Source organism: Schizosaccharomyces osmophilus, chromosome 1 (genome assembly GCF_027921745.1).
Source record: "Schizosaccharomyces osmophilus chromosome 1, complete sequence".
In the NCBI taxonomy this organism is placed as follows: Eukaryota; Fungi; Ascomycota; class Schizosaccharomycetes; order Schizosaccharomycetales; family Schizosaccharomycetaceae; genus Schizosaccharomyces; species Schizosaccharomyces osmophilus.
The window spans coordinates 2,063,930-2,089,256 of NC_079238.1; the positions used below are offsets into that span (position 1 = coordinate 2,063,930).

At 38.2% G+C, this 25,327-nt stretch overlaps 12 protein-coding genes and 2 non-coding genes across 14 annotated transcripts; 8 read left to right on the top strand and 6 right to left on the bottom strand.

The window, feature by feature from the left end:
* Positions 1-443: 443 nt before the first annotated feature.
* Positions 444-2,902, top strand: rar1 (cytoplasmic methionine-tRNA ligase Mrs1; the record flags this gene model as incomplete). Its single annotated transcript, XM_056179735.1, has 3 exons — positions 444-561; positions 608-686; positions 742-2,902. 3 exons carry the CDS (start codon positions 444-446, stop codon positions 2,900-2,902), a joined length of 2,358 nt encoding a protein of 785 aa, XP_056036343.1.
* A 663-nt stretch (positions 2,903-3,565) lies between these two features.
* Positions 3,566-4,502, top strand: SOMG_00943 (inositol phosphatase; the record flags this gene model as incomplete). The annotated part of the gene is made up of 4 exons (XM_056179736.1): positions 3,566-4,055; positions 4,135-4,220; positions 4,276-4,352; positions 4,388-4,502. 4 exons carry the CDS (start codon positions 3,566-3,568, stop codon positions 4,500-4,502), a joined length of 768 nt encoding a protein of 255 aa, XP_056036344.1.
* Positions 4,503-4,879: 377 nt separating this feature from the next.
* Positions 4,880-5,513, bottom strand: aim19 (mitochondrial membrane protein,TMEM14 superfamily member Aim19; the record flags this gene model as incomplete). The annotated part of the gene is made up of 4 exons (XM_056179737.1): positions 4,880-5,040; positions 5,155-5,174; positions 5,252-5,345; positions 5,447-5,513. The coding sequence occupies 4 exons, from the start codon at positions 5,511-5,513 to the stop codon at positions 4,880-4,882; spliced, it is 342 nt and encodes a 113-aa protein (XP_056036337.1).
* A 698-nt stretch (positions 5,514-6,211) lies between these two features.
* Positions 6,212-6,326, top strand: SOMG_10028. Its single transcript, XR_008803561.1, has one exon. It is a non-coding gene; the product is annotated as a 5S ribosomal RNA (ribosomal RNA).
* Positions 6,327-9,022: 2,696 nt separating this feature from the next.
* On the top strand, positions 9,023-9,874 carry SOMG_00945 (xylose and arabinose reductase; the record flags this gene model as incomplete). Its single annotated transcript, XM_056179738.1, has 1 exon — positions 9,023-9,874. One exon carries the CDS (start codon positions 9,023-9,025, stop codon positions 9,872-9,874), a length of 852 nt encoding a protein of 283 aa, XP_056036338.1.
* Positions 9,875-10,489: 615 nt separating this feature from the next.
* Positions 10,490-12,082, bottom strand: bop1 (ubiquitin-protein ligase E3, RNF126-like protein; the record flags this gene model as incomplete). The annotated part of the gene is made up of 2 exons (XM_056179739.1): positions 10,490-11,860; positions 11,984-12,082. 2 exons carry the CDS (start codon positions 12,080-12,082, stop codon positions 10,490-10,492), a joined length of 1,470 nt encoding a protein of 489 aa, XP_056036339.1.
* A 654-nt stretch (positions 12,083-12,736) lies between these two features.
* SOMG_00947 (mitochondrial fission protein TPR repeat-like) lies at positions 12,737-13,177 on the bottom strand (the record flags this gene model as incomplete). Its single annotated transcript, XM_056179740.1, has 1 exon — positions 12,737-13,177. One exon carries the CDS (start codon positions 13,175-13,177, stop codon positions 12,737-12,739), a length of 441 nt encoding a protein of 146 aa, XP_056036340.1.
* Positions 13,178-13,790: 613 nt separating this feature from the next.
* rpl502 (60S ribosomal protein L5) lies at positions 13,791-14,675 on the top strand (the record flags this gene model as incomplete). Its single annotated transcript, XM_056179741.1, has 1 exon — positions 13,791-14,675. The coding sequence occupies one exon, from the start codon at positions 13,791-13,793 to the stop codon at positions 14,673-14,675; it is 885 nt and encodes a 294-aa protein (XP_056036335.1).
* A 696-nt stretch (positions 14,676-15,371) lies between these two features.
* srp1 (SR family protein, SRFS2-like protein Srp1-like) lies at positions 15,372-16,397 on the bottom strand (the record flags this gene model as incomplete). The annotated part of the gene is made up of 3 exons (XM_056179742.1): positions 15,372-16,116; positions 16,210-16,266; positions 16,312-16,397. The coding sequence occupies 3 exons, from the start codon at positions 16,395-16,397 to the stop codon at positions 15,372-15,374; spliced, it is 888 nt and encodes a 295-aa protein (XP_056036336.1).
* A 546-nt stretch (positions 16,398-16,943) lies between these two features.
* Positions 16,944-17,556, bottom strand: rpl1801 (60S ribosomal protein L18; the record flags this gene model as incomplete). The annotated part of the gene is made up of 2 exons (XM_056179743.1): positions 16,944-17,504; positions 17,554-17,556. 2 exons carry the CDS (start codon positions 17,554-17,556, stop codon positions 16,944-16,946), a joined length of 564 nt encoding a protein of 187 aa, XP_056036542.1.
* A 474-nt stretch (positions 17,557-18,030) lies between these two features.
* SOMG_20052 lies at positions 18,031-18,102 on the top strand. The gene has a single exon. It is a non-coding gene; the product is annotated as a tRNA-Pro (tRNA).
* A 433-nt stretch (positions 18,103-18,535) lies between these two features.
* SOMG_00951 (Schizosaccharomyces specific protein) lies at positions 18,536-19,063 on the top strand (the record flags this gene model as incomplete). The annotated part of the gene is made up of 1 exon (XM_056179744.1): positions 18,536-19,063. One exon carries the CDS (start codon positions 18,536-18,538, stop codon positions 19,061-19,063), a length of 528 nt encoding a protein of 175 aa, XP_056036541.1.
* A 1,011-nt stretch (positions 19,064-20,074) lies between these two features.
* knh1 (conserved fungal cell wall protein, Kre9/Knh1 family Knh1) lies at positions 20,075-21,010 on the bottom strand (the record flags this gene model as incomplete). The annotated part of the gene is made up of 1 exon (XM_056179745.1): positions 20,075-21,010. The coding sequence occupies one exon, from the start codon at positions 21,008-21,010 to the stop codon at positions 20,075-20,077; it is 936 nt and encodes a 311-aa protein (XP_056036540.1).
* A 571-nt stretch (positions 21,011-21,581) lies between these two features.
* Positions 21,582-25,175, top strand: alp1 (tubulin specific chaperone cofactor D, Alp1; the record flags this gene model as incomplete). The annotated part of the gene is made up of 6 exons (XM_056179746.1): positions 21,582-21,737; positions 21,788-22,873; positions 22,929-23,915; positions 23,954-24,481; positions 24,526-24,749; positions 24,791-25,175. The coding sequence occupies 6 exons, from the start codon at positions 21,582-21,584 to the stop codon at positions 25,173-25,175; spliced, it is 3,366 nt and encodes a 1,121-aa protein (XP_056036539.1).
* Positions 25,176-25,327: the final 152 nt, after the last annotated feature.

Here is a 25,327-nt window from a genome sequence, read left to right on the forward strand (position 1 = left end):
TGGGCTGTTGCGTTTTTCTCCCTTAGAATTCTCTTCGGTGGTCATCTATTTCTTTATTTTAATAATTCCATATACTAGAAACTCATGATTGACTTAATTTCTAACGGTTTTGGTTTTTATAATTTACCAGTATTTTGTCGAATTTCTATCAAAAGTTGCTGTTTGCAAAGAACAATGTCATGCTACATAGGCACAAAATAATGTAACCCGTAATCAGGTAGTTTCATCCTTCGTCTCGTAATTTAAAATGCATACAGTTGCTCCCATGAACCTTCAATTCATGAAAGCTACTTTTCTAAATCAATTTTCAAAACAACCAAATTTGTATCTACGGTATCTTGTTTTTTTGAAAAAAGGGCTCACTCCAACTCCTTATATACTTGCTTGCTAATAGACTGACTGAACTCTGTATAAACATTTTACTAAAGAAAAAGGGCCAAAAAATGGCAACTATTAAATTGCAGTTTCCTGCATCTTTAAAGACTTCGTATACGTTTGCAAACTCTTTGAAAGTTGCTATTTCAATTCACGAATATGGTGTAAAAGCTCCTATTGAAGGAGGTAAGATTTAAGACGAAAAGTTTAATCAATTATTGACACGAAATAGCTGCAAATTGCTCTTCTGTTCGATTGCTAGATGCCAAAGATTCAGAAAAATTTATTTCTGATGCCAATGCAATCGTAAGGTAAGAAATTATTTAGGGCATTTAAAATATGGTGATGATGCTTACATTCGCATAGTTATTTGTATTGGCAACAAAAGAATGTTTCTTTTGAAGAGTTCCTGAACTCTAAAATGTCTATTTTGGATTGGGAAGCTTTAACCTTTGGTCATTTTGTGAAAGAAGCTGCCGAGAATAAAAATTTTAATCAACTGTTGAGCCTTTTACAGGAAATAATCAAGCAAGACTCTGTTTCTGAAAACTTTACCCCTGTAGAAATTGCTCTCGTTGCTGATATCCATTTCTGCGTCGCCAATGGAGCTGGTTTGGAAGGGTACCCAGAATTGAGTAAGTGGTATTTAAAAACTGAAAAGAACCCTTCTTTCGTAAAGGCTTTACGGGTCTGTCTCGAGAAATCTTTAGGTCAACCTGCCGAGATTTCCGCCAAGGTTCCTATTTCTACAGAAACTCGTAACGTCCAAACTAGCAGTTTGATGCGTGAACGAAATCCATCTGAGAAGCTTCTTCCTAAAGCAAATGAAGCCAACATTTTAATTACTTCTGCTTTGCCTTATGTAAACAATGTTCCTCACTTGGGTAATATTGTCGGAAGCACCCTCAGTGCTGATGTCTTTGCTCGTTATCATCGTGCCCGCAATCATAACACTCTCTATATTTGCGGTACTGATGAATATGGTACCGCTACCGAGACCAAAGCTTTGGAAGAAGGTATGTCTCCCAAAGAACTTTGTGACAAGTATAATGTTTTACACAAGCAGGTCTACGATTGGTTTGAAATCGAGTTTGACGAATTTGGTCGTACTACTACTCCAAAACAGACTGAGATTGCCCAACACATCTTCAAAAAATTGCATGAAAACGGATTCATGTCTGCTGATTCTATGACTCAATTATATTGTGAAGTTCATAATGGATATCTCGCTGATCGATATGTTGAAGGAATCTGTCCTAAATGCCAATATGAGGATGCTCGAGGTGATCAATGTGATAAATGTGGTGGTCTTCTGAATGCTTTTGAACTCGTTGAACCCAAGTGTAAGTTGGATGGCTCTAAACCTGTCAAGCGTGAAACGCGCCACGTTTTCTTGTCTTTAGATAAGTTACAACCTGCTGTTGAAACCTGGGCCACTGAAGCTGCCGTTGAGGGTAAATGGACTGTGAACGGACGAGCCATTACTGAATCTTGGTTGAAGGAAGGACTTCGTCCTCGCTGCATTACTCGTGACCTGAAATGGGGTACGCCAGTTCCTTTGGAGGAATTCAAAGACAAAGTTCTTTATGTATGGTTTGATGCTCCTATTGGTTACATCAGCATGACTGCTAACTACACTGATGAATGGGAGAAATGGTGGAGAAATCCTGAGCAAGTCAAACTGTATCAATTCATGGGCAAGGATAATGTTCCTTTCCATACTGTCATTTTCCCTTCCTCTCTGTTGGGTACGAAGGAAAAATGGACAATGTTGCACCACATTAACACAACCGATTATTTGAATTATGAGACTGGCAAATTCTCAAAGTCTCGGGGTGTCGGTGTCTTTGGTAACACGGCTCAAGATATCGGTTTATCTCCTTCCGTTTGGCGTTATTACCTTTTATCTACTCGTCCTGAAACTTCCGATACCATGTTTACTTGGAAAGATTTCATTACTAGACACAATTCCGAGTTGCTTGCTAATGTTGGTAATTTTGTAAACCGCACTCTCAAATTTACCACTGCCAAATACAATGGAATTGTTCCTCATTATTTAGAGAATGCATCTGTTGGAGCCGCCAAGTTGAAGACAGACTTCGTTCAAGATGTTAACATGTTATTGAAAAAGTACAATGCTGCGCTTGAGCAATCGAAATTGCGTGAAGGACTTCGACTTGCGATGGAAATTTCGGCTCGTGGTAATCAATACCTTCAAGATAACCGCGTTGACAACAAGTGTTTCTTGTATGAAAGACAAAAGTGTGCCGATGCGATTGGTTATTCTCTGAACTTGATTTATTTGCTTGCTTCTATAATGTATCCATATATGCCTAGTGTAAGCTCCAGTATCAATAAGCAATTGAATGCTCCTGCGATGGCTATTACTGGCGATTTCTCTCTTCCTTTACTTCCTGGTCACAGAATTGGAGAGCCTGAATATTTGTTCTCCCGCATTGACGAAAGCATGGAAGAAAAATGGCGTATTAAGTACGGTGGTGTCGATGTCCAAAAAGAAACTGCTTAAAAGGATTTGTCGCAGTCCCATTGTTATGATAAATTTTGATATACTGAAGAATAAATATCTTATTTTTGTAGTGGTTTTATTAGTTTAGAAAAAATACTGTCTTTTTTTATTATTTTTTTGGATAACATAGCAAAGCGGTTTTATTAAGTACCAAGTACCAAGATTCAGTTTTGAGAGTTGCTGATGAATTTAACCCCAAGTGAAATAATAGAAAGCAAAGTACGGATTAAGGACATATATTTTGGAAACTGCAAAACTTTGCTTAAACGCTGTTCCTATTGCATAGTTCACTGGTAATGGCTTAACAAATGTCTGTTATATGCAGTGTATATAAATCAAAAAATATTTTATTCGTTTTTATCAATGGTGTTTGGATAATCCCAGATATGGATTTGTGCTCCATTCCTTGCTCTTAACACACTTGGGTAATTTCTGTGCAGGGCCATAAAATTACAATTGTGGTATGCGTTCATTCCAGAAACTCAAATTCATTGATATACTAGTCCTGTAAAAATTATATTCGATTGTTAATTTGTACGGGAATCAAGCATTTTGCGATTTTCGGCAAAGTACCGTTTCGGGTGGCCATTGAAACCGTAGAGTCACGTACTCAAAGAATTTGTGAACGGTTAACAGGCTACATTTGAAAAAATAGCTTGATTTATGAATGTTGCATGCGATATAACCGTGAGAGACTGTTTTACACCGAAGAAGCTGAGAGTGGGAACTCCGATGTCTACATCAGGACCTTTGAATAATGAAGCTCTTACAGAAGAAGACATTGATTGTATACACAGTAGAGAGAACAAAAATTTTGAGTTGATTGATTTGGATGAATTACATGTGAGGTTGCTTAAAGGAACAAAAATTCCATTGTCGGTTTCAATGTCTGGTCCAATAGTTGTACCAGAAAATTTTGGGATTGTTTATCCAAACACAATTTTCCGTTCATCGTGTCCCAACCCGATGAATTTTCCTTTCCTTGAATCTCTGTGCATCCGTACCATTGTCTCTTTGCGTCAAGAAGAATATTCAGAGCAAGAACTTGCATACATGGCTAGCAAGAGTATAAAATATTATCACTTTGGAATGCCAGGGAGCAAATATCGAAAACAGGACTCGACATCAAAAGGAGAACAAAGTGATTTAAAGGGTGAGTACTGTTAGAGAAGTCTACCTAATCTTTTTCAGTTCATAATCGTTGTTAAAGATATTTGTAACTAACGATTCAGATATTGATCTTTTAGTCAGGAAATCGCTTTGTGTTATATTAAATAAAGAATTTTGGCCAGTGCTAGTTCATTGCAGCGGGGGCAAGGTATGGTTCACTTAAATTAAGGCACATAAGAAAACGAAAACTAATTTATGTTTAGCATCGTACTGGAATCGTGATAGGCTGTCTTCGTGCACTTATGAGTTGGTCTGCGCAGGATAGTATTGACGAATACGTGTAAGTTGCTGCAAAGTAAAAAAACTAACGTATAGTTCTTATTCTTATCCAAAAGAACGAGAAATAGATAAAGAGTACATTCGAGACTTTGCCGCCGATTCTACCCTTGTAAAATCAGCTGATGAATTAAAAAAAAAATATCCAAAATAAAAATGAGGATTTATAACATTTTGTTGGTTTCCTCGTTCAAAAATCTTATGTACCTTTTCTTCCCTAAAGCAAGTCTTCCTTGAAACTGTCTTATTCAGCAACAAACCAGTGTTTACATTGTCCCTTTTAAAACATGCTTTCGTTTTGGATAATTTTGATTTAATACTATTTATATGTTTTATATATATATATTATTGTAAAGTGGGTTTTCTTTGGTATTTGCTTCTTCAAACCAACAAGGCATTCTATAGCTGTATGTACAGCATTTATCATTAGCATGTGGTCGTTCTCTTTATCGCCTTATGAGCGTTTAATAAATGTATATTTCAAAACCTTCATTTTTTTTTCTGTAATTAACGGATGCATTGAAGTTGCTATTATTCCTGGAATATGGTACGCCCATAACCGATCGTATTTATTCCTGCAAATGTACATAGGGCTAGAGGGTATAATCGGAATGATTTAATCGATTTCTTTCCATTAATCATCAAATAGGCTAAAGACCATGCTGTCGAAATTCCTGATCCATTCGCTAAATCTTGAAGCAGGTATAAGTTAACAATGGACATGAATTAGAATTGTAAAACATCTTGACATTGACATTTCTAATCAATAGATTTTAAAGAGTTCTGTGTTATGCTCTCTTACTTACCTCCGCTACCAATTGCTAGTCTTTCATTACAAATGTTAGTAACCATCAGCACTGAAGCGGATCCTCTAGCGTGTTTGCTTTTCAAATTTGTACATACCCGCCAACTGCTCCGAAGCTTCCACATAGTAAACAACCCGGCGCAAACGGTCCTCCTACAGGGCGTTTGAGTGCTCTAGGTATCGATGCCAAAACTGCCAGATTAGCTTGGGAATCACGAGCGCACCCCATTTAACATACGAGCACCGCTAAAAGCTACATAGGTTAGTTGATAACAATGGAAAATTCTGCCTACCGAATGCTGGGTAATAGGTCTTGTAATAGCTGTTGAAGGTATCGCTATAGTTATTTTTTTGATCCATTTTTCAAGAAATGTTAAGTCGAATACAAAGATACTGATTTCAATCAAAAGTAGTCAATAAATTTTACGAGTTTCTATAAGATGCTACTTTTAATTTATATGATATTTCTTTTAATGTCAAAGAAGGAACTAAATTACGTATATAATAACATCCGCTTAGTATATATAAGTTAACTGAGTATATATTACTATGGCTGCTCGACTGTAAATAAACAATAAAAGCAGAACGAACAGACAATTTGGTAAAGTCAATAGATGAACAGGATCCAGTTATAAATTACAAAAAGTATATGAAACATGATTCCCTTATCGGACTCGAGTCACGGCTAATTTAAGGAGCATTGACTCAGTCGAAGTTTGTCCTTAGACTTATGTAACCACGTCTTTTAGTGATTGCTATTCAATCTACAAGTTATGTTCTGTGTTCAATGTCGATAACCCAATCATTTCACCAAATTTTTCTACTGGTTTGCATGTTTTTAAGAAAGTCTGTATGGTTTGGCGAAATCTGTTGTATGTGCATACGTTGCTGTATGTTGGTTCACGAAAAAGAAAAAAAAAAAAAAAAAAAAAAAACAGAAGAAGGTGCATGAAGTCAAGGTGTTGAAATAGCTTTTTTTTTCGACCCACTGGAAAATCCGAATACTTGTCTTCACAGAATAACAATATAGATAGGTAAATGAATTACAACACATGTCTACGGCCATACCTAGGCGAAAACACCAGTTCCCGTCCGATCACTGCAGTTAAGCGTCTGAGGGCCTCGTTAGTACTATGGTTGGAGACAACATGGGAATCCGGGGTGCTGTAGGCTTCATCTTTTTTTTGTTGGTTTATTTTACTTGTTGAGCAGTTTCTTCTGCTAAACATCGGTAAGTATTTCTCTTGTTTACAAACGTCTTCATATTCCATAAATGTGCAACCTCCTACTATTACAACGAACGGTTACCTGTGAGGTAACACTGGTGAGTTTTTAGAGAGAATTTTAATAAATTAAGAACTCTTATAATGAATCCTAGAACAGTACCATGTTATCGGAATTAGCCTAAAGGACAAAAGAAATCCCAAGCGTACCCAGCTTTACTAGATACATTTACTAACCCCGAAACTCGATTTCAATTTAGGTTCCTTTGGGAACCAAATAGCTAAGGAAGAATCAATCTTAACTCGAGACAATGCAAGAAGCCTGTAAAGTCGGGTTTTTTTCAATCACTAACAAACCTTTTCTTTTGAACCTTTTTTTGACACAATTATTTGCGTATAATCCCTTTTAATTTCGTCCTTGTTTAACGTTTTAACTTTCTCTTTGAGATTCCCTTTTGTAAACTGCTTTAATTCCCGTTCTCCTACTTAAGACTAAAACTCTGGCTTCTAGCATTTGTTTACATTTCAAAAAACAAAGCGACGTACGAGCAGTTGCATCTCGCCTACTAATATTATTTATGTACATGTTCAATAAACCATTTTACAGCGAGCATACAATCATATTATTTGAGAACAGGCTTGATTCTGGTAGTTGCTGGCGTTTGTTTACACCCAAAACGCAATTGACGCATTCAAGAGATCGGGTTCCAATTGCTCCTATTATTTATGTACGTGTTAAATGGAACCTTTTCAGCAACGAGCATGAGATAAGAGCATCTGAGAACAGACTCAAAGGATGTTTTCATTCCTGACATAATCGTTTCTCTCAATAGTGATGTTGAATCAGTTGACCTTTCGAAGCTTTGACTCTGGCCAAATCAAACTTTGGGGTTTGTGTTCCAAAAACGAATTGAGTAGAAGTAGAGAAACATAGTACAAGATTTGCCTCTTGGAATGAAATACAATACGCTGATGTCTAAAACCAAATTGATCCTTTTCCCAAGCATCCAGCGTTGATGATTCCTTTAGTAAGGGAACGTCACAGATAACTTCAAAAGTTTTTTAGGACAAATCGAGTAACTCTTTGTCGCTAGTCCGCTTTATTGATTGTGTCGTGTTTGTTTATTCGAGGAACTCACAATGCTATGTCCTATGAGCAAAGGAACCTTCTCAGATATAATAAAACATACTTGTAAGTCAAGTGAGATATCTTTTCATTTGGAAGTAGAATCGAAAATTTAAGCTTGAATGGAAGCAATTACGGGTAAGCTTACAACAATTTTAGTTTTCTTTTCTTCTTGTTCTGTGATATGATTTTAATAATAAACTTAATGAATCTCTATTCTCTGTATACCGAAAAACGAAACGAAAAAAAAAGCTTGTACATCTGATCTGACTTTACTATAAGATAGTCTCAAAACAGGCAACAAGCAATACATGAGTGAATTATTTCATAGCTTTTTGCATTGAAATAGAAAAGACGATTAATCCCGTGCTCATCATCAGTATTTGAAAACTTACGCAAAACTGATTTGGACATAGCAAAAATCCTATCGCTATAAAGGTAGAAGGATGTAAATCAGGAGCACGAGAGCATCGATATTAAGGTATAAATGTGTTCGTATGGGAAGTCATTACGATTGAAACGACTTTATGGCAGCTCTTCATTGCTAATTTTTCGTCACTTTCAAGACAAGCTTCCAAATAGCGTGGACATAAAAAAGGCTCTGATAGATACAAAATGGTAGAATTCAATATTTCTTGAGTATGCGAATTCGACAAAACTGTTTTTTGACCTAAGTTGGCTTTTTTGTCTTCGGTAAATGTAAGCGTCTCACGAGAGGCGGTACACATCAAAGAGCTAATGGTTTTTGTAGATCAAAATAAAAAGTGATCCCAAAAAAAATGTTCGTCTTTGGACGCATTTTCCAAGTTCATCACTTCCATTTGGAAAGGCACCTACCCTTAACTGGTAGATAACCTCGTACAAGTCGTTCAGTCACTATTTCTCAGACACCACAATTCTCTGTAATTAGCTGACCAGGTTCTGTTCAGGTTTCACCTTCAGTTGTTGAATGTACGTTTTCCAATATAAGGAAAGGCTCCTTCAGGGACTGTGAATACATAATGTCTCCATATCAGTAATTGAAAGGACAGTTTTGAAGAAACATGCAAATGAAAACTTCAGCAGGACCTTACTTTCTCTGCTGTGTCTGTAGACTGAGGTACCTTTAAAATTTCGTTTCGTTAATTTGGCAAGAATCAAACAAGATTGGGACATACATCGACTTGAGTATCGATAAAACAAATGGGGCCGTTTTTATAGCTTTTCGGACATCAGTACAAAGCTTCATCATCCTCGTTCTGCCAATCCTAGCGAGTAAAAGCACCTTCCCACAGACAACGAAAACAAAATTTTTTTTGGGTTCTAAGTAAGAATTCTAAGCATGCTTAGAATAATAAAAGATTATTAATGCATTTTCACAGATCTTAAATCACAAATATTCAAGGGTGTTCCAATATACCTATTCGAGCAGGAATATAAATTTTACGTCACTATACTGTACTAGCGATTTCCAGTACAAGATACATCTCAACTCTTCTCATTATAACAAAATTTTTAATGCCAGAGTACTTTCAATAAAAATGAGTGAAATAAACGAAGAGCCTAAGCATATTCAGCTTCCAAGTGGGTTGTCTTTACCGAGAATTGGATTTGGCGTTTTTCGAATCAAGTATGCAGACTGTTATGACCTGGTGACTGCAGCATTGGACGCAGGATATCGACGGATTGATACTTCTGAAGTGTTTGGAAATGAGGATGTGTGTGGAAAAGCCGTAATTGATTGGTGTGAGCGAAATCGAGCTCCTAGAACAGATATCATTTTGAGCACAAAATTAGCTAACTGTTCTGATTATGCGGCAACACGCGCTTCCATTCGTAGCAGTCTGCATCATTTGGGTACTTATATTGATATTTTTTCCATCTTTTCTCCGGCAGCCGGCAGTAAAGCTAGAATCGAAAGCTGGGGAGTCATGGAAGAATTTATTGAAAGAGGAGATATCCGTTATGTGGGCGTCTGTAATTACGGAACTAAGCACCTAGAAGAACTATATGCTTCTAAACCAAAGTACTTTCCCATAGTTAATCAGATCGAACTACATCCTTTTCTTGCCAGAGACGAAATTGTGAATTGGTGTAAAGGACACAACATCCTTGTGGAAGCCTACTCACCTCTCACAAATGGAATTCGTCTTCAAGATTCAACGCTCGTGGAACTTGCTAATGCCGTCGGCGTTGATGTTCCCAAATTATTGCTTCGTTGGAGTCTTCAAAAGGGTTATGTACCTATCGTCCAGTGTACGAACCGTGATCAAATTAAACATAATTTGGATATTTTCTCCTTTCATATTCCCAAAGAAATAGAAGATAAAATTACCTCGCTTGACGAACATTGGCATGCCGATTCTTCTTACGACCCTACTATTTGCGAATAATGTTTTCGGTTGGGCGACTTTCTTCCAGCTTTTGATCTCCTTTTCACTTATCCAACAATCCGCTATCATTATAATATTGTGATGATTTTACTTTTCAAATGTAACGAGCGTAACATAATTGACCCCAACTATAAAAATGCAGTGTTTGAAGTAGTATTAGCCCGTTTTTGATACTTTAGCTAAATTAATTTTTTTCATCATCGTGAATCATTATAATCATTCCAAACACATATAGTTCATTGTATCTATATATAGTGTATACCGTTCACAAACAAAACTTCTTTTCTTTGCTTCTTCTGTCTCCTACGTTTCTAATATACCGATATTTTTCATAAATAAAATCATGACTTAGTTGGCAAAACACTGTACGCTTCTCATCCAATATCAACGGTTCGACGAAGACGAGATTCTTTTTTTCCAACAGTAATTATTGCTCCATAAACTCTGAAGAATATGTACCACACACTCACTAAAAGGATCATAAAAATCAGATAGCCATATTTTGAGCTTTCAAAAACACCGCCATCAAGACCTCGGTTACTCATTCACCCAACAGTATAAACATCAAAATTAAGCAAACCAAATTAAAGCGATTTATCAACTTCTTCTGTCACTTTACTCCAAAGGTTCCTCGTCCACATAATTATTAGCTGATGATGATGCATCAACGTTTGGTCTTGCGCTGCTTTCATTAGGCTCATTTCCTTCAAAAGTCGTAGCTCTATGAGCTTCACGTTGATAAGGATTTTCAGAATTGACTGTTTCTCGTAATTCTTGAGAATCGCTTGAACCTTCATTTACCTTAATGGAAGGATCAATAGGAGCACGGCAGATAGCACAAGTTCCATTTACACGCAGCCAGGGCTTCACACAATTTTCATGAAAAAAATGGCTACAAGGAAGCTCGATAACCTGATCAGTTTCTTTAAAATTTTCCATACATATCGTACATTCATTATCTTCCCCTAATAGATCAACCGGAGGAGATCGTATTTTAAGTTTGGAAATAATTTCTTCTGAAGCAGGAGGAGGTGCATTGTGACCTTGCGCTTGCTCCATTAGCTGCGAAATAATGTCATCTAATCCTCTTGCACCCCAAGCATAATCTCCTGGATTTCCAGCCAAATTGAAGACGTTCGAAAAAATGTTAGCAGCATTGAATGGAGTTTCACCTTCACCAGTTTGACCTTCATTTTGGTTTAAAGAGCCAAAAACTCTTTCCAAAATAGATCCAAGGTCCGCGATAGGAATAGCACCTGCTTGAGTATCTTGAGCACCTTCACTAGGAGTGTTTACTTGATGTAAGGTTCCATTAGGGCCCATGGAGAAAACAAAACTTTGAGCAGCAAAAGGCAGTCCTGAGTTAGATCTAAAAAATCCAGGTTGACCTTCATCAGTTGACTGAGACTGCTCATTAACTGGAGGTTGTTGTCCAGAATTAGCAGTCGCATCTTGAGCCTGTTGATTGACCGAAGAAGCATAAGAAGGAAGCGCCTCGTGTAGAGGAGTATCTACATAGGCTCCAGTTAAATGCTCAGCTGGATCCGTTCCTGCAGGGTCAACACCATGAGGGGCCGTCTCATGGGTATTGGCGGAGGAAGGTTGGCTTGAGGTAGGAGATCTAGACAAACGGTTTAACCCGGGGCCTAATAGAGTCTGAAACAGATTATGTACTTGCCCTACATTCACAATTCCGGGCGTAACAAATGGAGTTCCATTTGGATTGGGAGTCGTATCTCGAGGGAAGGATGAATCCGGTGTCGACTCAGACTGTGCAGCATTCGGTAATTCACCAGAATGGGGATCGGCGAATGGATTTGTAGCTTCATTTTCAGGAGCTGGATTCGGTTGGGATTCAGACGGTTCGGCCTGGGTGCCAAAGGCACGAAATATGTTCTGTAACATAGCATTAGGATCAGCCAGCTCTGGTATAGGAATTATATTTTGAACTCTAGGATCATCCTGAGGAGCCGTAGTAGGCTCAATCTAAAAATAAAAATGGTAAGTTTAAAAATTCAGTTTCTTTATTTTGGAACTAATTTAAAGCTTTAATGAAGATAAGTCATCAACTAAAAGCCCATTTTTTATTATAAATGATCCTAAGCATACCATTTCGACAAAGTCACTATTACATCTGGTACAATTTCCAGGTTGCTGAAATTCATTTCCACAAGCATGGCAGTACCAAACTACTGGTAGTGACTCCATTTTGCTATGAGAATAACTCCAGCAAAACCGATTTGCAACACTTTTTTTTTAAAAAATGGAACCAACACTTAGTGGTGGTTATGTGGTGATATATCGGGTAGTTAGCAAAGGATGAAGTTCATGAACAAATGATTCAAAGCTTTAGTTTAGCTGCCCTTGTTGTATTACGGGTACTACAAAACTTTTTTTTTTATTTGAATATTAACAAGAGTTTTAGAGCTTTTTTTGTTTTTTATTTTTGTACTTCCGCTGTGAAACTTGTATGCATTGACTATCGAAGGCCTACTGGATGTGTATCTTTTGAAGTACAGGAGCAAAATTACTTACGAGGTTTCGAAGTATAAAGGAATCATGGTATTTTATTATGAATTTGTTTAACAGGTAAAAACTAAACCAAGTATCCGAGCGCGTCGTGCGTCGCTCATCAGCAGTTTAGTGGGTGAATGAGAATGCTGTGTCTGGTTGCTTTTTTATAAGAGGACAATTTTAACCCAAGCCCGAAGTGAAAGCTAGAATTTCTGAATGAGGTAGCTGAATACACGATTTCTCAAAAAGTTGAGACATTCAGACAATTAACAAGAAATGATGTGAGGATATTAAAGTTCTTGAGCGGGTTTTGATCTTTTGCATTTTCCTTGTAGCTTCCTGGTGTAGCTAACGATCTTTCGTAACTAATGCGTGGATCCAAGAAGCTAAGAGGAGACCAAAAGTCGTGGCTGTACAAACAGCAATACAGGAGCTTGCAGCAATCGCTTCTCTGTCTCTCATTTCCTTCAACTCAGCGTGAAGTTTAATTGCTTCCATGTCGTTCGGGTATTCACGCAAAAGTGTCGTCGTGCAGTAGCGAGCATCATCGTATCTTTTTAGAAAGCTGTATCCTAGGGCTATTGAATACATTGACTCTCGATACAGAGCAAGGTCATACTCCATACAACGTCGAAGCATGATAATGCCTTCTTCGACATCCTGAGCGCACCGCCGAGAAATCAGGTACCAGCCATACTCAAAGGTTGTACCAACACTTGGATTTGGCTGCTCGGAATTGAAGCGGTTTCGGATGTGGTGACCGTAACTGTCTGCGCTGGAGGAACTCATTGCCCCAAAAGTGGATGCTGTTACTGACCCGAGAGGGCACTAATATCGATAAAAAGCCCAAAAAGAGAATTTTTTTTAAGGTTCTTGGTGTTTTGCTCTTGGGAAAATAGCTTTTGCTGGCATTCGCATCTATGAACCCTTAGTAAACAAACATTGCCGCCTAGAAAATAAACAAAGTAGCAGGGAGATGGTTTGGGAAAAGCAAAGACAATTCTTAAATAATAACTGAATGAAGAATGCTTTCTCTTTCGATTAGTATGTTTTCTTTATTGAAGCAATACATGAAGCGGGGGGATTGTTTTGTGTTTTCATAACGTTCTTAAAGTCTAATAGAAACTGTATTTTCCCTAAATTTTTTGAGAGAACTTACTGGCAATAAACTGAAAAAGAAAGAAAGGCAAGCAGGTTCTCTTAGACGTTTTGCAAGGTTTTACTTACACTGCATAATTTACTTTTCCTTTTTTGTTTACAAAATAGCGATACCTTTAAGTACGAATCTTTCAGTATTCTTATATTACATAACGAGTGAGGCTATATCTCAGTAATGGTATGAACAGTCACAGAGTCGAAACTTTGCAAATGAGGTGCGAAATGAAACAAACACACCACCAAAATGGCTTTCGTTAAGCAGGTCAAGAGCAGCCCTTACTTTTCACGCTTCCAAACTAAATACCGCCGTCGTCGTGAAGGTAAGACTGACTACTATGCTCGTAAGCGCTTGATCTCCCAAGCCAAGAACAAGTATAATGCCCCCAAGTACCGTTTGGTTGTCCGTTTCTCCAACCGTTTCGTGACCTGCCAAGTTATCTCTTCTAGAGTTACCGGTGACTATGTTCTTGCTGCTGCTCACTCTTCTGAGCTTCCCCGCTACGGTATCAAGTGGGGTTTGGCTAACTGGTCCGCTGCTTATGCTACCGGTCTTTTGGTCGCTCGTCGTGCTCTCATCAAGATTGGCCTTGCTGACAAATACGAGGGTATCACTGAACCCGAAGGTCAATTTGAACTTACCGAAGCCATTGAGGACGGTCCTCGCCCCTTTAAGGTCTTCTTGGACGTCGGTTTGAAGCGTACCTCTACTGGTTCTCGCGTCTTCGGTGCCATGAAGGGTGCCTCCGATGGTGGTTTATACGTTCCTCACTCTCCTAGCCGTTTCCCTGGTTACGACATTGAATCTGAGGAATTGGATGACGAGACTGTCCGCAAGTACATCTACGGTGGTCACGTTGCTGAATACATGGAAATGCTTATTGACGATGATGAAGAGCGTTTCCAAAAGCAATTCTCTAGCTTGATTGCTGACGGTATTGAGAGTGACCAACTTGAAGATATCTATGCTGAGGCTTTCTCCAAGATCCGTGAAGATCCCGCCCCCAAGAAGAGCGACAAGGACCTTTCTGCTATCAAGGCCGAATCCCTCAAGTACACCCAAAGAAAGCTTACTGGCGAGGAGCGCAAGGAGCGTTTCAACGCCAAGGTTGCTGCCGCTGGTCGTGTTTAAATGCATTACTAGCAATAAAAATAATTTTTCGTTTTGTGCTACATTGAATGTTGTAGATCTTGTAGAAATAACAGCGATAAATCCTTTTTATAGGAAACGATTTATAGAACATGTAACTTAAAACCTCTACGTCTTCAGATCATAGTATGCAAAAATAAATTTACAAATAAAACTATTTCAGTATATTCTCTTGAAAATTTTAAAGATAGTAAAACCAAATCCTGAACATCAGTGGATCAAAAATATAACTTACTTGCTGGTAATGAAACGATAAAGCAAGGTTAAATTGAAGTGTCAAAACAATTTTCGCCCGTCTAGTAGAACAGCTCAAGCTAAGATTCCTGACAATGAACTTCTAAGGAGCGAACGCAAGATGGTACCAAATCTTACATACAATTCCCTCATTACATACAAAGGGTGTAAAAACGACGACAGGAAGTAAATGTGGGACTTCGCCATTTAAACCGCCTCTCAAAACTTCATAATACCTTGTTAATACCATTAAAATGCAAATCGATCAAGCAAAAAAATATAAGCATTTAACAGCTCGGCGTTTTCGTTTTATCTACATGTGATGGTACTTGAAAATGTCGATTTTCATCTAAAGCGCTTACGAAAAAGGAAAAACGGGAAAAACGACTAATTTAAAAGGAATAGGAATTAAGCGACAATCTTTTAACTCCAGTTTTTCAAATTTTACTCTTGACGTTCGCTATCGGCTGTGGGTTCAGTGGGTTGAGCAGGTTCGACAGCTTCAGTTGATTCAGCATTGGTTTGAGCGGGCTCGGCTGAAGGAGCCTCAAACTCAGCTGGTTTTTCTGTTTGCTGGGGTGAATGTTGTTGTTCAGGCTGTTGTTCAGGCTGCTGTTCAGAGGATTGCTCTACGGGGTTTTGGTCGGTGGAAGGAGCAGTGTAGTCCTTATGCTCCTCTGCAGGGGCAGCCTGAGCAAAAGTGGAAGCTTCGCTGGGAGGCTGAGCAGCTTGAAGATCATTAGGAGCGCTGTCACGGGGAGAGGCACTGGTACGACGATATTCAACTTCATCAGGATGGGGACTACGGCGAGGAGAGGTTGAACGATAGTATGGAGACTCACGGCCACGCTCGTAACTAGGAGAGCGATCGCGGCGATCAGGGCTTCTACTACGTGAACGGTAACGGGGGCTCATTGAACGTCTGGGAGAAGGAGAGCGGTCACCACCGGGGGAAGGAGAACGGGTACCAAGACGGCCACGTTCACCGCGTTCAGGACCACGTACACGGCCACCACGATCTCTTCTACCAGGGGTAGTAGTACGGCGGACAGGGCCGCCGGATGGAGGAGGAGGCTGCTTGGCCCATTCAACACGCAGAGTTCCACCACCGCGTTCGAGGCGACGACCGTGAACTTCATAATAAGCATCTTCAGCATCCCGGGAGTCTTCGTATTCTACGAATGCAAAACTGCCGTTCAAATGTTAGTTGAGTTTCAGTATGAGGAAGCAGCATGCGATCAAACAATAAAGGATTCGATAACTACATTCCATTGTGACATACGGTCTAGAAGAGCGAGTTCGAGGAATAGGAATATCACAACGAACTAATGGGCCAAATCTGTGAGGTCAGTATGTCAAATTTCAGACCTTAAGCAAGACGTACGGCTCAAACTCGTAAGCAAGTTCACGAGCACGGAGTCCATCTCGAAAACCGGTAACATAAAGTGTACGAGGGCTTCTACGACTCATTTTTAATAAAACTTCGATGTGGTACCCAAGATGGTGGTTGACAAAAGAAGAAAGACACCCAAATAATAGTGAAGAGCAAGCCGTTACTAAGTCGTTTACCGAGACTTTAGGTATGGTAAAATTTTTCGGATTTATCGGAAAGGTAAATAAAGGAAGTGTTATACAGAAAATCATGAATTTTGTAATTTAATAATGAAATTTATAAACCATACTTTGGCAACAATTTTAAATCGTCTAGATCAAGACTGGAGAAATCGCAAGACGTATTAATACAAAAAAAAGGCAAGGAAAGAAAAGCAACCATGCGAAAACTGCATCAAACTCAAAAATTTGCATTCATACTGAAACTCCTACAACTATTTATCTACATGCTTGAGAGAAAAAGTAGTGATGTATATCATCGTAGACACAGTAGTAAGGATTTTATCTACGAATGTCGAGTGAAATTAGATACACAAGATGATGTAAAAACCAGACAAGCAACCCAAAGATGAAACAAGTAGGAAAGTACAGAAAAGGAAAAGGTATAAAGTTGGAGAAAGCATTTTATACCTTGAAGGCACGAGACTTTCTGCGACCACGAGCTTCCTCAAACTTACGGCCCTCAGAGCGGACGTGAGGAGCCTTGTGCTTGTGAGGACCGAAACCAAAGTGACGGTAGGCCTCACGAGCATGCTTTCTACCACGAAGGAGAACAGTGTTGCTACCAGTGGGAGCACGGAGAGCGAGTTGGTCCAAAGTCATGACTTCACCACCAGCCTTCAAGATGCGAGCACGGGCAGACTTGGTGAAGCGAAGAGCGGCGACGGAGAGCTTGGGGACAGTCAACATACGCTCATCATCGGTAACGGTACCAACAGTAACAACGGTCTTACCTTCAAGATTGGAAGCCTTACGACTGGTCAAAGCAGCAATCTTGGAGATAGAGATAGGGGGACGGTTGGTCTTGGATTGAAAAAGACGCTTCAAGATAGTCTTGTTGAAGCGAGAGTCAGTACGACGAGCCAAGAAGCGGTACAACTTGACCAAAAGCTTCAAATAGACATTCTCAGAGGCAGGCTTGCTGCGTTGAGACTTTCTGACGTGGTGTCTCTCAATGTCAATACCCTATATCATGTTAGATTCACATTCAGTCTGCAATTTCTCTTGTACATACCATTGTGACAGAAACGCTGCTGGTTTGTTTCCAAGTTTGCCAAACAAATTTGGTAGTTTTTTTGTGACTGTTCGTTGTTTGCTTTAGGTTAGGGTAAAGTGTCTGTCGCTTTTCAGGGTGTCTTGTACGGGAGCTGACAATGCAAGGCAAGCGATATAGTAAAAATGCGTTTTATCTGCGTTCATTTCCAACTTCTTTTTATTCTAGTTTCCTTCTTTTGTTCCTGAATAAGCAAGCAATTTCGTTTCTTATGTGTGTCTTGTTCAAAATCGTTAGTAAGCATAGCATAGAGCAGATGTTCCTAAAAAATCAAAGCTCATCTCAAACTATTTCCTCCATTGTATTCAAAAGCTTTCTTGAAAGTTTACAAACAAGGTTAGCAAGAATTTTAGCTTCATATCTTTCATAAAAAGCAGCTAAACTAAGTTACAAACCCAGCTTAATATAATAGTCTAATTATAAATAATATCAACAGCTGGCTTCGTGGTGTAGTGGTAGCATACTTCGTTTGGGTCGAAGTGGTCAGGGGTTCGAGCCCCCTCGAAGCCCAATTTTTTTTTATTTTTTTTTGGTGCTGGCTGATCTAAATGAACTCGACAATTCGAGAAAACGACAGCTTTGTGATTGTTGGTTCCTCTGGAAAAGAAAGCTCTTTAACATCTCTCTTGCGTACATTGGTCATTCCTAGAAAATTATGTAGGCGGTCCTCAAACTGTGACATCATTGTTTTTGTTCATGATGAAATGCATAAATTGGCAAGTTCCGTCCTACCAAGAACATATTCTTTTGATTTCAGCTATTTTTAAGAATTCGCTGAGTGTTTAGTACGAACGTCGATTTACTGTTTGAGTATTAATTCTATATTTTGTGTTAGCATACTCATTGCTTTTATTGGATTGCTTTGACTTTTTATTTGACAGAAGGAACTTTTTTGTGTAATTTTCATTTACGATTGAATCTAGTTCGCGTCTTTATTGTTATCATGGCCAACTCTACGAACGCCCCTAGTCACCCTTCTTATGCAGAGATTTTAAAAGACAATGCACTTCCACAGACGGAAGAAGAGAAGGCTGCTCCCCTTCCTCCTCAGGTCGAACCTGTTTTTGCCGAACAGCACCCTCAGAGAGACGAAAAAGTGGTTGTCTTAGACGAACAGGACGCCGGTTCTTATTTGCATCCTGGCGTGCCTGGTGAAGACGATGGAAAGGAAGAAACCCATGGCAAGAAAAAGGGAGCAAATAAGAAGAAAGAAGTTGAGAAAGAATACAAAGGTTTTATCGAAAAAGTTTCCGGATTTTTCACTGGAGGCGGTAAGACTTCTGCTTGTGCTGCCATTTCCCTCGATCTTGCCGGTATCGGTGCTCTCTCTGCCTACTTGTTGAATCGCCGTCAAACAGAAAGCTTGACTAACCGTTCCTTGTATACTTGCACTGCTTTAGCTGGAATCCTGTTGGCTACCACTGCCATTGTGTATAAAAAGCCAAAAGTTTGCAAGAGAAAAACTACCTAAACACGATGACAGTGTACAATGTGAAAGAATTGAATCGGGAATCTATCCCTTTTCCACTTTATATTAACCTCATTACGAATTCTACCTTATATATGGATACTTATGATTCCTAATTTCTAGTCCGTTTCTATATATCATTTCCTAGCTAATGAGCGCATAAAGCTCATTCCTTTTTTCCTATAAATAGTTTACAATAAATTTCAAATTGGTGCTCTTATAAATATGTTGCATAAAAAGTCCATATGCCTGTATCGTAAACCAATGTTGGTTTCCTAAGCCTTGCAAAGCGTAGCATTATGGAAATGTCACCCACCATCTCTATCTTCCATTACAATTTTAATTCCCTTGGCGTACAATTGGATGAAATCAACATGGTACTTAGTTTATGAGGACACTTACAGAATATTTCTTCTTCTACTCGAAAACACTATATAAACTTTCGTAACGATAAAAAAATATGTCATTGACCAGATAGAAAACCATGAATTAAACGAATTACCGCCATGCACTAATCAAAGGCACATATGCGTAGAAACAAATGTATCTATGAAACACTTGATCCAAAAAGATCGACGTGCAACTATAAAGAGCGTGTACATACATATATATATATATATATATATATATCAATTAAACGAATGCAGAAATAAAAGCGACCCGTTGTAAAAAACTAAAGAAAAGAAAGAAAATTGGTCTTAAATGTCGAATGAAAATGCTCATGATCACCATATCCATGAGAAGAATAAAAGTGAACCCAACATTAGTAAAAAAGAAGCCATAGATGCAGTAAAATGAACGTAGGAAATTACTACGTTCCATCACTCTCACTCAGAAAAGACAATTTGGCAAAAGATAGGAACAATAAAGGCACATTCACCGTGAAACAGATAAAAAAGCTGTTTAAATCCTATGTGCCTGTAAAAATATACAAGAGGGGAAGCAAAAAAGAAACAGTTATATAAAAAAACTCTGACATTATTGTTTATAGCGATGGATAGCTCCTCCAATGTTTTAAGGATGGAACAAACCACGACGAGGCTCATCAATACGCATGCGGCGTTTCTCGTATTCCATTACTTCATCACGAGACCAGAGATCTCTTCTTCTCAAACCATAGGTAGGAGTAGCAGTAACCACTGGAGAAGAAGCCGTGGAAGCATAGTTTGCATATAGGGTGTAAGTGTAAGATGGACCAGGCTGCACAGTAGAAGTGGGGTAAGGCATGCTACCATATTTTGTGAAAACACTGTAGGAAGAGGTTTCCCAAAGACGTGAAAAACTTGTAGTTTGAGCAGTAAAGACAGAACCCGGTCTCTGTTGCATGGGACCAGTACGAATTCGACCGGTCTGTTTCAAATACCAGTCTCTCATAGTACCGGTTGGCCACGATAAAGTAAATTCTGGTTGCACTGGAGTGTTAGACCAAACGCCCAGCTGCATAAGCGTCTGAAAAACATTGCCATCAAAGGTACCCGTGAGTCCAGTGATAGTAAAGAAATCGGAATAGTCATTGATAGTTTTTCCGTTAGTAGTAGTAGACTGTGCCCAAATAAACCAGACTCTGCCCGGACGTCCTTGACTGACTGGCATGGAAAAAGGACCATACGAACCGGTCGAGGAAGGCTTCACGGCTTCTGGGACCATGTAGCAATACTTGGGCTGGTCAGCACTATTTGTACAGATTTGGAACTTTGTATTTTCAATATCTTTTAAAGAAACTCCGAAATTCGACTCTGCCCATTTAATTGTGATGGCATCGTATGAAAATGAGTCTGTAGTCGATGGTTGAGTAAATCTAATTTGTGCAAAAGCACATTGAATAATTGAGTACCAAACAAGCAGACAATAAACCCACCACATCTTTACTTTGCTTCCTTTCCTTCTGGTAGGCTTAGTAGAAGGATAGCAAGTAGGAAGGAATTGAAGAGGAACAGTTTTGGTTACCATGACGACAACGGGTAGGGAATGCTAGTGAAATACGTTAGTAAATAAATAATATATAAATATGAATGCCATAAAATTAATAATTAGGACAAATGGAAAGGGAATGGAAACAAAATGAGCCATATATAATGTGAAGTTTCTCTTTTAAGTCTTCAAATGAATTGTCGAAGTTTATTGGTTTGCTATTTTTAGCAAATAATCCTGATATATGTATTTGCAGAAATTTTGAAAGAAGGATTGTTTGGACGTCTTAAAGAAGAATTGCATGAGGATCTCTAATATTGTCTACGGCTTACTTTCCTTGTCCTTTATTTTTTTCATTGCATTGCACTCTTGGGTTAAGTCTTGCATCGCTCACATTCAACCAGTACACTTTACGAAATTATGTCTTGCTAAGAAATTCATTCATTCTTTTTAAATTTTATTGCTTTGAAAAGGAATAGAAACAAAAAAAAAACACATCGTATGCAGAATCGTTGACCTTGTCCTCACATCGTTTGAACAGCCAGAACACTTTTTGTACATCATCACTCTTGACTCGGTTCGATAAACTTCTTTATGTGATTTTTGGCAGATGGAATTTGACGAAGAAACACCTGGCTTTCTTATACCCAACGAAGAAGAATTTCTGACCGGGTTCGTCTATAACATCGAATCCTTTTGCAAAAGTCTTGAAGCTGGCGACGATCCCTCTCAAAAACAACGTTTATGTGATGAAGTGCTAAAATACGTATGAATTCCCAATTCTCTTTATGATCCTCTTCTGACTAGTCTTTACAGATACAAGGTTGCCAGCAACAACCTATCTTACTAGATAAAATCCTCGCCCAGTATGTTCCCATACTAAGCAATTTTGTGCATTCTAATGACGATTCAAACAATTTTCTCAGTTCCTTGGTTCTGTACAATTTTTGCCGAATTAGAGGCCACAAAATCATTCGTGTCTTATTTCCCACAGAAGTGCAGCAACTTGAGACACTTTATCAGTTCCTAATAAATGAATTAGATTTGCCATGGCAGACAATTTATGTGAACTTTTTGTGGCTTTCTCAATTGCTGAACATCCCATTCCCACTTTCTTCCATTGAGCAAAGCAAAAATCTCCAACTTCGTATTGCAGACCTTTCTCTTTTTTTTTTAGATAGGAGTGGACGGGAAAGAGAAGCTGCTTCTTTGGTTTTGGCGCGTTTACTCTCCAGACAAGATTGCATGCATTTATTACCAAGCATCCTACAATCCTCAATTGATTCATGGGATTCAAAAAATCTCTTTTATAAAATTGGATTTCTTTCATCTTTGGCAGTAACTTTGAAGATTTGTCAAAGAGAAGACTTTTTGGATTATGCCAGCAACGTTTTATTGTTTTTAAGATTCGTCCAAGCATCAAATTCCTCAAGTAAAAGTACCGCTCTACACAAACTCCTCTCGAAATGCTATGCAAGGGTCGGATTACTTTTGATTCCCATAAATGCATCCTCCAATTGGAAATATAACCCTTTAATCCCAGACTCTTTTCATTCTTTACCCCAAGACACCGAAATGTCGGTTCATAGCTATTTGGAGGAAATCATTGATTTTCTGCTTTCTTCAGTCGAATACAACGATACTTTTGTGCGCTGGTCTGCTGCAAAAGGCCTAGCCAGAATTGTGGAACGTCTTCCTTGGTACTTGGCCGAACAAGTAATCGACGCTGTTATCATTTTAACACTCGATAACACCTTTTTGAATCCAATTTATAATACTGTTAACATATCAATTACTTGTCCTGATCTTTGGCATGGTTCTATGCTATTCTTTGCTAGGTTGGCAAACATGAGGCTTTTGAAACATAAAACAATTTTGCATATTCTACCCCTTGTTGAATTAGTAAGTTATACCCATAACAGGTTCATTATTTAAAATCTAACAATATATCCCACAGGGTTTGTCTTATGAAATACGCGTTGGAACACGAGTTTCTGGTCAGAGCATTCGTGATGCTTCTTGCTATTTCATATGGTCTCTGTACAGATCCTATTTGCGTAAAGATATTGAGCCTGTTCAGTTGAATCTTGTGCATACTTTGCTTCAAACTTTGTTGTTTGACAGAGAAGTAAATATCCGTAGAGCAGCAACGGCCGCTTTATTCGAGATGGTTGGAAGACATGGCTCAGTACCCGATGGTTTGAATCTTATTTCATTCCTTAATTACACATCTGTTTCTGATCTTTCTTACTGCTATTGCGAGTATGCATTAGAGGTTGCCAAAAACCCACATTTTCGTACTTGCATTTACCAAAAGTTGTTGCAAAATTTGCATCATTTTGATTCCAAAATTCAGAATTTAGCAGACGCATCCTTGTATAAATTGTTTTCAATATACCGCAAGGAAGCTACCGTGTATTTGCCTTTTCTTAAAGACCGACTTTCAACCGGAAATACTGATCATGCTTATGGAGATTTTCTCGCCATTGGAAACATTTTGAGGTGCTTATTAGATCAAGACTCTTCCAAGGTTATTGACGAAGTTGGATCTTTACTTGATTATGGCACTTATATGCCGGTTGCTAGATTTTCCCGTTCGCAGAAAACCAAAGTACTTTCTGGAGTTTGCCGAATGATAAACTCTATATTCTCTTCTCAATGCGTTTTTGGTAAAAATCTAACAGATTCTGCCTTAAATTGTCTTAAAAGTGCAATTTCCCTTCGAGAGGAATCAATCACTGAGGATGTATCGAATGCATTTAACTCTTTGATACAACATGACTCATCAAACAGCTACTTATTTGAGTTTATGTCTTTGTATAATATAAACTCTTCTCCTGAAGAGTTCTTGACAGTCGTTTCTATAATTGAAAAACTGCCTGATATTGATATATCTCAACAAGAAAAGATTGTTTCATATTTGAAAACATCATATTGCTCGAAGGTAAGAAACTTGAAATGGGTGTGCATACTAATTTATAGAACGTATCTATAGAGTTCCAGACTTCAATTATTTCGGCTTTCAGAGGCCTATGTCAAAGTGTGTACAGAAAGTCAACGGGTACTAAAGTAAATGAATTTACAAACTTTCTTGTTTCAATTTCTTATAACTATAGAATCGATACAAGAGGTGATGTAGGCTCATGGGTAAGAAAACAATCCTTGCTTGTGTTCAAACTGTTGATTACTTTGGATTCACAATTCCAAAAACTTCAAAAATCTCATGTCAGCTCAATTTTTTCTTTTATGGTTCGTCAAGCATTTGATAAAATTGATAATATTCGTTTGTTGGCCTTACAGTGCTTAAACGATTTGAAAGGACATCCCGTATTAAAATGTGACGAAGGCTTACAAAACATTATTGCATCTTCATACAAATGCGAGGCAGAATATTTTAAAAAAATAAAAGAAGAAAGTTTGAATATCCGGTTTCTCGAATATCCTGTTTTTCGTGAAGATGCTTTTAAAGGTATAGTGGCTTTCACAGGAAATGGCTTTGGAGGTGGAAAGGTATTGGAATATAGCAAACACCAATTAGTTTATTAACTTTTTAGATATTTTTATGTTACAATAATTACAAGCATTATGTTTGCCAGTTGAAAGATTTCAGAAATGAAAGTGGTTCAGACTGTGGGTTGTCGAAACAAGATATTTTCGATCTATATGTCCATTTTTTATTATCTGAGGCAGAGGATAACCGTTTTTACTACCAAGTAGTATCGTCTTTTACGTCCTTGTTACTCAGTGGTTTATTTGAGAGGTTCACTTCTACAAAGTCGTATGTGCATATCATCTAAATTCATCTACTAACAGTTCAAGTGTTGTCCGTATAGCTTTTCTAGCTCAAAGAAGAGCTACAAAATGTACTTCAACAGCAGGAATTATCATTATTCTTAACATGTTAAGAAGTTTCCTGATATCCAAGTATGACATCTTAGCATTATACTCTTTTAAGTATATATCCAATTTTCTTGTGCATTCTCGAGAAAATATTAGGTTACAGGCTGCAGATATCCTTTTCTTTGCTATTCAAGCAAAGATTACTACTTTCATTCCCGAACATATCATAGAGGAGTTTCTTACTGTGGATTGGTATGCGCCTTTGCATACGAATGCTAAGTTTGTAAAGGGATTCAGACAGATTATCCAGTCCAAAATTGAGCAGGATGAACAGTCTATGAAAAAAGAGAAAAAAAGGCTGTAATGTCCCTAATTTTTAGCATGACAACTCAAAGAAATGGAATAATATATTTATTTGGTTTATTAAAAATCACTACAACGGCATTAGAGTATACAAGTAGTAAAATAAAGCCGGTTTAGAAGTCAGAAACTAGCTTTTGTTCAACATCAAAAAGA